Below are 13,525 nucleotides of genomic sequence, written 5' to 3'. Positions count from 1 at the left end.
TTTTTACTCTTCTCTGACTGAATCCCTCTCCCATTCTCCTCAAATCTCTTCTGCTTTCCTCAAGCCACCCCATGACCCTTTCCCACATTCTCATCCTTTGGGCCTTACTTCAGACTTCACTTATAAAACATTTGAGGTCATCTGTCACAACCTTTCTTTTCTCCCCAACTCTATATTCAAAATCCCCTCAACCTAATTCCCTTCCAGGTCATCCTTTCTTCAGTTTTTGAAAAGGTGCTCTTTTACTTGTGCCTCTTTATATTGTGACAGGAGCTGTCTTAATGGTGTCACATTTATTATTTCATTTTACACTCAACAACCCTGAGAGGTGAGTGCTATTATTACATCCATTTTACAGATAAGGAACCTGAAGCAAACAGAAGTTAAGTGACTTGCCCAAGGTCATACAACTAAGTGTCTGGGTCAAATTTAAACTCCGGTCTTCCTGACTCCAAGCCCAGCACTAGAATGATTGGGAGTGGGAGCGGGGCCCAGATAGGGTACTTGGAATGGTATATCAAGTTTCAAGGTTTCTCTTCCAAGTATATAAATCTGCTAAAGTTCATCAATACATGTGGCTATGTGGTATGCTTGGTTAGTAATTCTGTGACTGATTATTTTAGTGAAACAATTGAGCAGAGAGAAGGCTTATCATAGGGAGGGGGAAGGACTTTTCGACCTGAAGAGCTGGGTGCAAATTTTGCCTTCCACTTTTACTAGCCGAGTCACCTTAGGTGAGACAGTCAACTACTAATACCTAGTAGTATTGATTTGATAGCTGAGCACAGAACTAAAGGTTAAAAAAAAAGAGTGCTGATGATTGCTTTAGGTGGAAGAATGGGTTGGGAAATAGAGTCTGGGGCCAGCTAGATATAAATAGTTAGTTGAGTTTATAATTAGATCCCTTATCGGGGCTGTAGGACAACCAGGTGGTATAGTGAATGGAGCCCCAAGCCTGGAGTTAGGAAGACTCATCTTCCTGAGTTCAAATCTGACCTCAGATATTTTCCTAGATGTGTGACCCTTTTTGCCTTGGTTTCCATCTGTAAAATGAGAAGGAAATGGCAAACTGTTCCAGTCTCTTTGCCAAGAAAACCCCAGACGGGATCATGAAGAGTCAGATACAACAGAAGAATGATTGAACCACAACCTACTTCAGGAAATTTCTTATTCATGTTGAAGGGACCTAACGGTATTCAGTCATCGGCCATGCATCAAGGTTCATGTTCTGGAGTTCCAAAACGGAATCCTGCAGGAACTGGGGCAATTTTTCTGGGGATCTTATATTTCTTCTAGTGACTAGTATATAATGCTGTTCAAGGCTGAACTGAATCATTGAGTCTGTCTGGACCCACCCAGGAAGCTGAACTTTGGGTTTACCAAAAAGACCTCAATACAGGGTAGGTTTTAAACCTCTAATTCCATCCTTGCTATAGCCCTAAGGGAAGGAGGCTCCACAATAAAGAGATCCTATGCAGCTGAGGGGATGGGGTGGGGTGGGGCAGGGAGTACCCTTCCTCCTTTCTTTTCTCCCCTCCCTCCCCTTACCCCTGCGCCCGCCCGCCTGCACCCTATGGGGAGGTCAGGTGGGAAGAGCCATCACCAAGGGCACTGCTGTCCCCTCCTCCCTTCCCTCTGGGGCCTTCCAGACCCCACCCAGGGTGGCTGGGCAGGAAGAGTGTCATAAATTTCCTTGGATGTCCTAGGAAACATCCACTATAATCCTTTTTTCTTTTCCTAACATTCTTTTTTTTAATTTTGAGTTCCAGATTTTCTCTCTCCCTCCACTTCCTCCCCGATTCATTGAGTAAGCCCAAAATATGATATCCATTATATATGTGAAGTCTTGTAAAACATTTCCATATTAACCATGTTTCAACAAAAAAAAAAAAGAAAGAAAAATAAAGTGAAAAAATATGCTTCTGTCTGCACTCAGAGTCCATCCGTTTTCTCTCTGGAGGTGGATAGCATTTTTCATCACGAGTCCTTTGGTATTATTGTGCACCATTAGATTGATCAGAGTACCTCAAACCTTCTGATAAGATGGAGGCCCAGCTGACCTTACTATCTACCCTGCCACAGACTCATAAGGATCTCTAGGCCATCCTATCTGCCCTTAGGACTCTCCGTGTTTCCATCTGCTTCGAACCCTGTAGCTGAACTCTTACAAGGGCTGTCTTCTCCAATTAGAATGTGACTTCTTGCTTCTCTGTATGCCCAGTACTTGGCACAGTGCTTAGCACATAGAAAGTACTTAATAAATGCTATTTTCATTCATTCGTTCATTCATTCATTCATTCATTCACTCACTCACAGTTGAGGAGGGGAGGCTGTCTTTAGTAGGAGACTGTTCTCCTGGAGCTTTGGAATGCTATGGAAACAGCCGCTAGGAACAATGGGAGGGCTGCTGAGAACTGGCCAGACCCGGGCAGGGAGAAATGAAAAGAAGTCATTAACTTCAAAGTCTCTGAGCCTCCTAGTCCCTGGCTTCCCCCCTCCCATCACAGCAGACAATGAACAGGAAGGGGACTCTAAACTGGATAGTAAAAAGTGGCCAGACAGTTGGGGCCTGCCTGAATGGCCCTGAGCCAGAAGTTCCTTTAAGTCGCTCTCCCTGTGTCCTGCTGTGGCCTGGTGCTTCCTGAGGCATCTGGGATCTTCACAGGGTCATTTCAGTTGATCCTGGCTTGGCAGAGACACCAAGTGAATGAGGATCAGGAATCAGTGACCTGGAAGATAAAGGTGACTTACACCAGAGGGCTGGGACAAGCCCCTGGCACCTGCTAAGGTGGCTTTCGTGCCCCCCAATAGAGCAGTCCCTTAGGTTTTTATAGCACTCATACTTTACAAAACCGCTTTGATATCTCTTCTCTTCTTTGGAACCCTATGAGTATTAGAGCTGAAGACAACCCTAAAGAACAGCTTTATATGTTTTTATGATAGCCTGTAGCCCTTAGCTTTAGTTAATACCTGAGGAGAGAGCTTCCTAGAGTAGCAGGCATGTGAACAAGGCTGTGTCTGCTACATACTCTGGTACCTTCATAGGACTGTCGTGGAGTTAGATCTGGAAACTGCCAGGATCACAGGATTACAGGTGGAGAACTGGAAGGGACCTTCTTCTTGTTGGTCAGTGGTTTTCAGATACCTCCGGTTCTTTGTGACCCTATTTGGAGTTCTCTTGGTAAAGATACTGGAATAGTTTGTTATTTCTTTCTCCAGCTCATTTCATAGATGAGGAAACTGAGGCAAAAGTTAAGTGACTTGCCCAAAGTCACATAGCTAGTAAGTGTCTGAGGTCAGGTTTTAACTCTTCTTTACTGTAGACAAGGTACTTTATCCACTACACTACCGAGCTGTCCAGAAGGGACCTTGGAGGCCATCTAGTCCAAGCTGTTCTTTTTTTTAGAGGCAGTGACTTGTCCAAGGTCACACTGAGAGTAAATTCTAGAGAAAGCACTCAAACTGCAGCCTTCTTTCCACTATATCATGCTAACTTGGCTGATGGAAAGGAGAGCTATCACCCATAGATCAGATAAAGAGTCAGAGCCAGAAGGGACCTTGGAGAGCCTTTAGCTTAGCCCTCCTCATTGCCTAGCTGAAGCCCTGAAATTCCTAGAGTCTAGATCCAATGCTCACATAGCATTTGCCATGGATAGGAGCAGACCAGACCCCTGGCATCCATGACCAACAAAGCTGGTGTTTACTACTGTGCCCTGCATCCAGTGCCTGCTTCTACTAATTCTGTCTTATTTATGATCCTCTCAACACATCAGTGCTCTGGTTTTAAGCCAGAGATGAAAGGAGATGTGGAGCTCAGTGCCTCAGCTTTATAGAGGGGCTTGGCTTTCTTTCCTTTTGCCTTAAAACAGATTCCGTTGCCCAGGCATTTCTGAAATCCATCTGCCATTTCACAAAAATCAGAAACTCTGGTGACGAATGGTTTCTGGCATCTCAACCAGGGAAAGGTGTTAGGCAAAATGATACTAATAAGTAATAGTTTTAATAAACTGTTGTGTTTTTTAAAGCCAGCCTGGGACACTTCCTGGGAGAGCTCTTTTGAGCTCTCTCTGGGAAAGTCAAGGTATAAGAATGTGTGTGTGTGTGTGTGTGTGTGTGTGTGTTCAACAGCCACGGTTTCTCAGAGCCTCAGACAAGGAGAACAGAATGCAAATCTGTCCATGAACCTGTTCCACTTTCACAAGTATGTTTCTCCATTTGAGATGTTACATTTATTTGTGAAAGTAAGAAGAGAAAAGGGGCATGTACTATCAAAATACCTCTGTAAGGCATTTTATCTTGTGGAAGGGCTATGTATGTATGTTTAGTGTATTGTGGTTAGTTATTGGTTTGTTTTTTTCTTGGGCCTGTAATTTCATTAGTATAGGATCACTGGATGAAAAGGCCCTCTTCACTGATGCAGAGTAGCAACTATAATTTACAGTCTTAAAGTTACCCAGATACCAAGAGTTTAAATGACTTGTCCAGGGTTTGACAGCTAGTATATGTCAGAGGCAGGACCTGAACCCAGGTCTTCCTGACTGAGGCCAGCTCCACCATCCACTCAGCCAAGCTGTCTTTGCTATTTTTATTTGTCTTTATAATGATCTTCACAACAGCCTTCTAAAGCAGGTGCAACAATTTAGAATTCCTATTTTGTAGATTAAAAAATTTATGCTCAGAGACTGTAAGTATTTTGTTGTTAAGTATCAGAACTGGGAATCAAAACCAGACCTCTTGACTCCAAGTTCAGTTCATTTTCCCATTCTTTGATGCTGTATCTCCATAGTGATGACAGAAGAATACAGGCCTTTGCCCACTGGTATGTGCCTTCTGGTCTGGGGGATGTTTCCCCCATTAAAATTAATTCTTCCAAAACAGGGATCACGTATCTTCTTTCCTCTGTTCACAGGCAGCATTTGGCATTACAGACTTTTAGCCCAAGCCCAAGTAACCTAATAATATTTGTCTAACTTGTCTTCAGCAGAAACAAAGAGCTATGTTTTGGAATTTAACAGGAGGGTTGGATATGTCAGAAGCCACCCACTAAATTCATCTGCCCATTTGTATTTATGAGATTTCAAGAACTGGAGTTATATCTTCCAGCATTACCTTGAAGGCAATTGATACCCAGAGGCTAGAAAGTATCCCTGCTTAGGCTCCTGCCTTAAAAATGTAATATTTCTGGACTCACCTTCCATTTAGTGGCCTCGTTCCAGAAGGTTTTTTGCCAAAGGTACTCATAGTTCTCATTTTACTGTCTCGGGGCATGGAATATCAGTTAGCAGGCACCACAGAGAACAATCAGCCCCCTCATTTTACAGATGACCAACCTAAGATGCAGAGAAGTAAAATGACTTCTTCAATGTCATCTAGGTGAAATAAAGCGCAAACCAAGATTCAAACTCAAATGAGCTTCCTCTAAATCCAGTTTTTCTTTCCATTAAAAAACACTGCTCATAAAAATGATTGACCCTAGTTTAAAAGCAAAGCTAGCTAATAGCAAAGAAAGACAGAGAACTAGGGATTGCCTTGTACTGGGGTAACTTCCCCTTTGCTTTAGAGCTTAATGTAAAACAATAAAAAAAAATGTTAGAGGTTAAAAAATGGTGATTTGTTTTTCATTTTATTTTTTCACAGCAGGGAACAAAGTCACGCCATACCTTTGGGCCAGAAATCTCATTTGCTTTCAGCTCTGTACCCAGAAAGGAATGGTAAGAGGGCTGCGGGACAATGAGAAATGAGGCTCTAGGCGTAGGTCCAATGAGCCTTGCGGCATCTCCAGAATTTTGTGTGGTGGAAAGTCGCCCCCTGGAGGGAAAATGTAAGACAGCAGGCAGAATATAGCCCACCCTATTTAACTAAAAAGCACAGCTGAGTAATGGATGTTAGAGTTTTTCTAATCTGTTTGTTTTCCAACCCAAGTGATTTTTTTCTGACTGGTAAAATGACTGATCTTTCTATCGAGGGGCACTCTGCCTTCTGAAGGCTTAGCATGGCCGAGGAAACAATGGAGAATGGAAATCAAAGAGGAGGAAAGTGTGAATAGTGGAAACTGGACAGTGGGAGAGGAGAGTCAGTTTTTTAAGTGCAGGCATTTTAAGAAGTAAGGATAAATTCTATGGACTGCAAAAACTTACAGCAGCATCCCGAAGGCTGGGGATGAGAAACACTGATCTAATCCATTGCCTCCTTTATTACTGGGTAATTTTAGGCAAGTGATTTAACTTCCCTGTGCCTCCTCATGTGTCAAATGATGTGGGATCTTGTTCCTCTGTTGTCCCTTCAAGCTCTACAGTCTTTTTTTTTCCTTTTTGGAGGGGCAATTGGGCTTAAGTGACTTGCCCAAGGTCACACAGCTAGTTTTTGTGTTAAGCGTCTGAGGCCAGATTTGGACTCAGGTCCTCTTGACTCCAGGGCTGGTGCTCTATTCACTGTGACACCTAGCCGCCCCAAGCTCTACAGTCTTTAATATTTTTGCAGAGAGGGAAACTGGGGCTTAAAAAGATTAAGCAAAAAAAGGTTTCCTTTTTTAAAAAAAGATATTAAACAAGCTTACTTGGGATCACATAGCTAATTGGTGTTAGCCTGTCTAAAAGTCAGATTTTCCAGCCAGTACTTCCCCCACTATACCACAACTTGGGCCTTTTCCTGGAGTGCTAAGGGTCAATAACCGACCAATCTGGATGTGTCCTATGTGAACAGAACTGTGGAATCCCATGTTGAACTTCACCCCTGCTCCCCTCACCCCACACCCACTGCTAGGTTAGCCAACAGTGGGATCATCCTTCACCTGTGTTGACTGAGAAGCAGTGTGTCCTGCGTATTTTTCCATGTCCCCAAATTTCTTAAGTCCACCTGAGAGGTCAAGGAGGGTCAAGGTAGCAAAGTGGAAAGAATGCTGGGGCTGGAGTCAGAGGACCTAGGTTTAAATCTCATCTCTGACATTTACTTACTACCTGTGTGACCTTGGGCAAGTCAGTTAACTCCCCTGGGTCTCAATTTCCTCATCTTTAAGAGGGGACTGCACTAGATGACCTGTGAGATAATTTCCAGATCTAGATTTGTGGACTTCTTCCTCCAGAGGCCATGAACAGAACAGAATCCAGATTTCTCCCTAGGTCACAAACACCTTAGCATTGGCCTCACTGAATATCCCTGCCTTGGAACTGGCTTGATCTGGGCCCAAGCAGCTTGCTTACCCCAATCTCTTTTTACTCTTGAGGTCCATAAGAAGTCAGCTGGGCTCAACATTTAAATAAACTTCTCTTTTTTATTTGTTGAATAAGACATTTTGTTCCATGACCTCCCCAAAAAGTCTTTCTTGATGCTCTGGGGAATATTAGAGCGGATACAGCTGCCTGCTAAAACTCATATAGACACAAGGAAACTTCTCAGTCTACTTTTGAAAGATATCCCTACAATCTAGAGAAGAATGGGACTAAGGACCAGTGAACTACTCAAATGCTCAAGTTTAATGTTGTGGGAGAAAAGTTGCAGAGGGGATTAGTTAGCTCAGCAAGAGCTTGGAATGTTCATTACATTCCAAGGGGCCTTTGCAAAGCCCATCCTGAGATTGGTTCTCACTGGCTCCCTTTCTCTGGGTGATGGTTTCCTTTTCCCATCAGCACCTCCTACAAGTCATTGGGACCATCCTGGTCAGCATAGATGAGGAAGCCGGTGAATAGGCTATCTGTCCAGTAAGGATCATAGAAGAGTCCATTCTGCTCTGAATAGAAGATCTGCAGCCACACTTCATCTCCCTGCTTCAGGGCTAAGACGGTGGAGCCAGATGCCACGTCATGGTTCCCGGTGTTAGCATCAAACGTCCGGATCCGGTACTGTCCATTATGCACCAGCCCAATGGCCAGATGCTTGTTGGCTAGAGTGATGTCATAAGTGAAGTAGTAGATACCAGGAAAGCCACAGACAAACTTGCCACTGGACACATTGTAATGGCCACCCTCATTCATCAGGATCTTGTCAAACTTGATAGGTAGCCTCTCCCTGGGGTAGCTCTTGGTGACAGCCACTGAGAATGCAGACCTGGCCCTGTTAGCCCCACAGGTGCAGGGCCCTGGCATCCCTGTCTCCCCCTTCTTCCCCTTGGGCCCCTTTTTCCCAGTGGCACCATGTTTTCCTGGGGTTCCACTGATTCCCTTGGGACCCCTGGGACCAGCTCGTCCGATTGCCCCGGCTTTGCCTTTTGGTCCTGGTTTCCCTGGGTTCCCTATTCGTCCCCGAGCACCTGGAATACAAAGTAGCATCAGCTTGGAGATAATTCACTCAACAACCAGTATTTGAAGACCCAGCAACCACGATACTGGCTGGAATCTTATTAATAACTAGCATGTCTATGGCGCTTTATATTGTCTCATTGTTCCTCGTGATAACCCTGGGACGTAGGTGCTATTTCTATCCCCACTTTACAAATGAGGAAACTGGCACACAGAAAGGTTAAGTGACTTGCCTAGAGTCACACAGTCACTAAATATCTATGGTCATATTTGAATTCAGGTCTAGGGCTTTGTGATGGCAGAAGATGATCTCTTTTAACCTTCTCATTTCACAGGAAGCTGAGGCCCAAGGAGGGGAAATAGCCTACCCAGCATACTGAGAATGATAGGAAGTACCTTCTCAAAGGTCAGTGGAGTCTTGGGTTGCCTTCATTTAGGGCACAGGACAAGGAGGAAGTACGAGGAAACAATCTCTGCCTGGAACACTTGGGTGTGCATAAAATAGTAATAGTTCCCATTAATATAAAATGTTATGCTTTACAGAGCACTTTTCTTAAGTCGGCCCAGGATCCAACTTTACTTATAGCCAATGTCTACTGGTCAACAAACACTTATAAAGGGCCTGTTTTGTTCCAGGTATTGTGATGAGCACCAAATGTTCTTTTCCCTGCATCACACTGCCTCTATGTATAGATGTAAATATTTAAAATTTTATTTTTAGCTAAAGGGAGCTGACATGAATTTTATTTTGAGAGCTTCATGATGTTCCTTGAGATAAATGAAGACACTCTCAAGTGTTTCAAAGACAGAACTGGGGATTGCTAGTTGGGAGTAGTATTTGTCAAGTGTTTTACAAACCTAAAAGCAGCATATCACTGCTAGCTATTATTATTACTATTATTATTTTGCCTTCTCCCTTACCTTCTTCTCCAGTCTCGCCCTTTTCTCCATCCTTCCCATCCTGACCATCTTTGCCTGGGAAGCCCATCCTGCCCACCATTCCTGAAAGTCCTGGGGCTCCTGGGAGGCCAGGGGGACCTTGGGGCCCCGGAATGCTGCAGATGAGCTTGGGGGGGTCATTCTGGAGTTCCCCTTGGGCGAAGGCACTGAGGAGTTGGTTGGCAGCACAGGGGATGGCCCAGACTAAGAATACCCAGGAAATCATGATGGCTACCTGCAGGGAGGCAAAGGAGTTTTGCGTGGTCAGCCAGATTATTAGAAAAAAGAGCTGTCCCTAGGGCATGGCAAATCAGGCATTTCCCCCTAGGACTGGTGTCAGTGTAGGGGACTAGAGTGGAATAGGGAGAGAGCAGAAGGGAAATAGATGCACTTAACACCTGTGGCTAAAGGAACTCACTGAGATGCTTCTCATCCGTTTGTGACTCTTGCCTCCACAATACTCCTACCTTCTGACTGCAGAATCTGATGCTTATGCCTTTGTTTCCATTAATCCAGACTGCTCTTAATGTGGTAGAATAATGCTTAATGATGATGGACCCTGACTGTTAGTAAATGGGGGCTCGAGATACTATTGGTAAAATAGGAAAATAATGCCTGACTTCCCTTTTTTCATGGGGTTATTATTATGAGGATGTGGAAAGCACTATGCAAATATAGGGCCAAATACTAAAAGTACTTCCTGCCACAGAGCAGACTATGAGAAGTTTGTCCAGGGCAGAAGAAGATTCAGGACCTGTTACAATGACCATCTTAGCATCAATGTCATCACCATTATTAGCATTTCTGACATTTATATATTGTTTAAAGACTGGCAAAGTGATTTACATACATTATCTCATTTGATCCTCATAATAGCCCTATTTTTATCAAATAGTCCTGTTATTACCCCTATTTTACAGAGGAAGAAACTGAAATTCAGAAGGGGTAAGTGACTTGCCCAGGGTCATACAGCTGAGGGATATTTGAATCTGGGTCTTCCTGACTGCAGATCCAGTGTTCTATACACTATGACACACTGTCTCTTTCAAGGTTTGAAATAAAGGTAGATGGTCTAAGCATTTAGTAATAACCTGATTTGACATTTTACCAGGCTTTCCAGTTTATGGCATCTGGCTCTCCTTAGCTCAGCCTCTTTCATTTCTCTGCAGCCCCTGAGTAGCCCTGTCCCTGGCTACCTCTATGGCCACTCTTGTTGCTAGGCTTCTTTTCCAGGTAGCAGAGAGGCTAATAAGCCATAGTAAGACATCAGGCAAATAATTTCCCTTTTAGAACTGACATTTTACATCGTCTGTGCCTTTCCCACTTGCCTCTGCTTATTTTCTGATGTTAAAGTTGGCCACATCAGCCCAAGCACATTTTTCTGATAATTCTTTCCATGGTAGGTAGTATTGCATGATACTTGGAATGGGCACAAACTGGCAGCAGCTAATCAGGTCCATTCCTCAATCCTCTGTGCTTGGGGCTCCATGTTTCCCTTTTTCTCTGGCTCTGGTCCCTTTCTTTTCTCATTCCCTTTACTGTAGGACTGCATCTAGGCCCCCTAATTTTGTCTGGCTGTTTTTGGCTACAGGCTGACTCAGCTGCTGAGAGGCGGAAGGTGAAAAACCAGTTCTTTCCCTATGGCCAATAGGTATGGGATGAGTCTGAGAAGATCCAGAAGAAACAGAGAAGAAGAAAGAAACAATATCAAGAAACAGATATTGCCCCTGTCCAAACTGTGGCCATCATCTAGTATGGAAAATAGATAGGGAGTCTGCTATTTATTATGGATGTGACTTTGGGCTAGAGGCAAGGTAGCTTAATACAGAGTGAATTGGCCTTAGAGTCAGAGGAACCTAGGTTTAAGTCTTGCCACATATTGGCTGTATGACCCTGGGCAAGTAATTTCTCAGCAGGGGTCTCCTGGAGTTAGTTCTAACTGCCTTGTGAGAACTTCTTGTTAAATTTTCAGTGTGAAGAGCAGCTAAGTGGCACAGTGAATAGAGCAGTTCTGGAGTCAGGAGGACCGGAGTTCAAATCCGGTCTCAGACACGTAACACTTACTAGTCGTGTGACCTTGGGCAAGTCACTTAACCCCAATTGCACTGCCCTTACCCTCCAAAAATAAAAAAGTGGTGATTCTATATTTAAGAAAGGGATGAAGAAAATGTTAATACTACAGATTAAATTTCAAAGTATGTCAGAGGTACTGCTCCCCCCCCAAAAAGATAAATATTTATCTACACAGCACTCCTCAGTACTCTAGGTTCTAAGACTTTATATTGCAAAGCAGATGCTGACCTGCCTTGGTAGATATAGTTTCGTCTCTGAGAATTCTCTATACTAATGAAATCAAGTTCTCTAAAAAAGACTTCTGTCAAGGGAATTCACCTTTCTGGGCCTCGGTTTTCACATCTATAAAAGTGAGAGGGTTGGTTTCAATGACTTCTTTCCTGGTCTAAATTTTACCTTCCTTTAGCAAGAAAGCAGCCTTCCACTTCTTGATTTGTATGCCCTGTCTGGATCATCTATGAATCCATGTTTTCCCAGACTACAGCAGGTGAAAGAACCCAACTCTTGGAGCAGATCTGGAAGATAGGAACATTCAACTTACTAGAGTTTAAAGAGAAAGGGAGACAGGTAAGAAGGGAGAAAGACAAAAAGAGAGATAGAGCGATGAAGAAGGGAACATTAAAAAAGAGAAAGCGTCTGTTTCACCTTATTTCTCTTCCTCTCCTGTGATAGCTTTCCCCTTGCTTCTGCTCAGATAAAGGGCATACCACCTTGTTTAATTAATTACAGTGCTGCTGACACCAGTACCTCATTAACCTCTCCTTTGTTTCTCATATTTAAGAAGCAAAAGTAAGAGTGGGTATCCTTCCTTCCTCTACCCACCCCCCTATGATTGCTGAGTTGTGGTCTTTTACTTTCTGGGAAGGAAAGTGACTAGGGACTATTTACTTTAAGGGAGAGACTAGCAGGTTTAAAAAAAAGACTTATGATTTGGAAATTAAGTGTCTCAGTAGCCCTAGAAGGAAGACCCAAGCCAAGTCCAGGGATTGTTTTGGAAATGAGAAAACTAGAGTTTTCTTCTTAATCTGGAAGAGAAGGACAGAAAAGAATAGTCATCCTTAATCCCAGAGGTGCCTCCCTCTCTCTCCTCAGTTCATCTCTGTACATCTTGTGCTCAAGCCTCCCAAATACTCTCTCTCTGATCTTGCTGTTGGCACACCCTTCTCTGATGTCCCACATTATGGATCCTTAGGGTTTTAGTTAGTTCCAAGTTCCTGGCACTTCATGGTGGCAAGCCAATTTATGAACACCATCTTGTTTGAACTCTTTTGGGATGCTTTTCAATAGCTCTAAAACCATAGAATTTGAAAGGATCTAGGAGGTCATTGATTTAGGAGGTCCTTGCCATTTTATAGAAGAAGAAACAAAGGCGAAGAGATAAGAAACAAGTAGGTCAGGGTAACAGAGACTGTTGCCTATAATCACCCTCGTAGAATTTAAGCTCTTTGGAGATGGGGACTATTTCTTTTAATTTTGTCTGCATATTCCTAACTCCTAGGACTTTTATTTTTAAACTGGATCTGGGATTTCAATGATGAAGGGAACTTCCTATGAGGAAATTCCCACTGATTAGCCCCTTCTCAATGGGCATTGAGTGTTCCGGGGGCACTTACAGATTAAATGACATGTCCAGGGTTATTCAGTCAGTATATATCAATGACAGGACTAGAATCCATGTTTTTCTGCCTCCCAGGCCAGGTCTCTATCCATTGCACCAAACCTGGAATCAAATAGGTGCATAATAAACTGTTGAATTATTTTCTGAGAATTCAGGTCCTCTGATATTTAGATTTCTGCTATTACTAGGCATTTCAATAACTAATGATATAGTGGGAAAAGGACAGGATTTGGGAGTCAGAGGACCTGGTTTCAAATCCTGCACTTCTTACTTCATATCATATACCACCTTGCTGGGCCAGTTACTTATTCCCTGTGTTTCTGTTTCTGTTAAGCAAAGGGTACTGGATTAGATGATCTCCAGCATCCCTTTTAGTCCTGCATTCTGTGACCTATGAACTATTGCTTTCCCAGGAATTAAACCTAGGCTAACTATGTGATCGGTTGTGGTATCCAAATCAGGTCAAAACCCAGTTCTTGTATCCCCAGAAGTTTTCTTTCTAAAGATGACAAGGCAGAGGGCTGTTGACAGTTTGGCACCCTACCCTAAATAAACTAGTAGAGGTTTTTTGTTTGTTTGCTCTCTCTCTCTCTCTCTCTCTCTCTCTCTCTCTCTCTCTCTCTCTCTCTCTCTCTCTCTCTCTCTCTCTCTCTCTCTCTCT

General features: G+C 43.4%; 1 protein-coding gene across 5 annotated transcripts in view; it reads right to left on the bottom strand.

Annotated features, from left to right (window-relative positions):
• Positions 1-7,454: 7,454 nt before the first annotated feature.
• C1QTNF2 (C1q and TNF related 2) overlaps positions 7,455-13,525 on the bottom strand; it is a 14,620-nt gene continuing 8,549 nt past the window's right edge. For 2 of the 5 annotated variants that reach the window (XM_069102437.1, XM_069102433.1), the window contains 2 exons: positions 9,156-9,408; positions 7,455-8,245 (listed from right to left, as the gene is read on the bottom strand). In XM_069102437.1, the coding sequence (XP_068958538.1) occupies positions 7,632-8,245; positions 9,156-9,399 (858 nt within the window). In that variant the 5' untranslated portion in view covers positions 9,400-9,408 and the 3' untranslated portion in view covers positions 7,455-7,631. Of the gene's footprint in view, positions 8,246-9,155; positions 9,409-11,642; positions 11,762-12,859; positions 12,967-13,525 lie in introns of all 5 variants that reach the window. The other 3 variants (XM_069102434.1, XM_069102435.1, XM_069102436.1) reach the window with 3 other exon arrangements.

This window comes from Petaurus breviceps, unplaced genomic scaffold (genome assembly GCF_028583685.1).
Source record: "Petaurus breviceps papuanus isolate PSGF00001 unplaced genomic scaffold, PetGlider_PUasm1.0 551, whole genome shotgun sequence".
In the NCBI taxonomy this organism is placed as follows: Eukaryota; Metazoa; Chordata; class Mammalia; order Diprotodontia; family Petauridae; genus Petaurus; species Petaurus breviceps.
The sequence above is the reverse complement of the archived record's forward strand: the minus strand, read 5'-3'. Positions and strand labels throughout refer to the sequence as shown.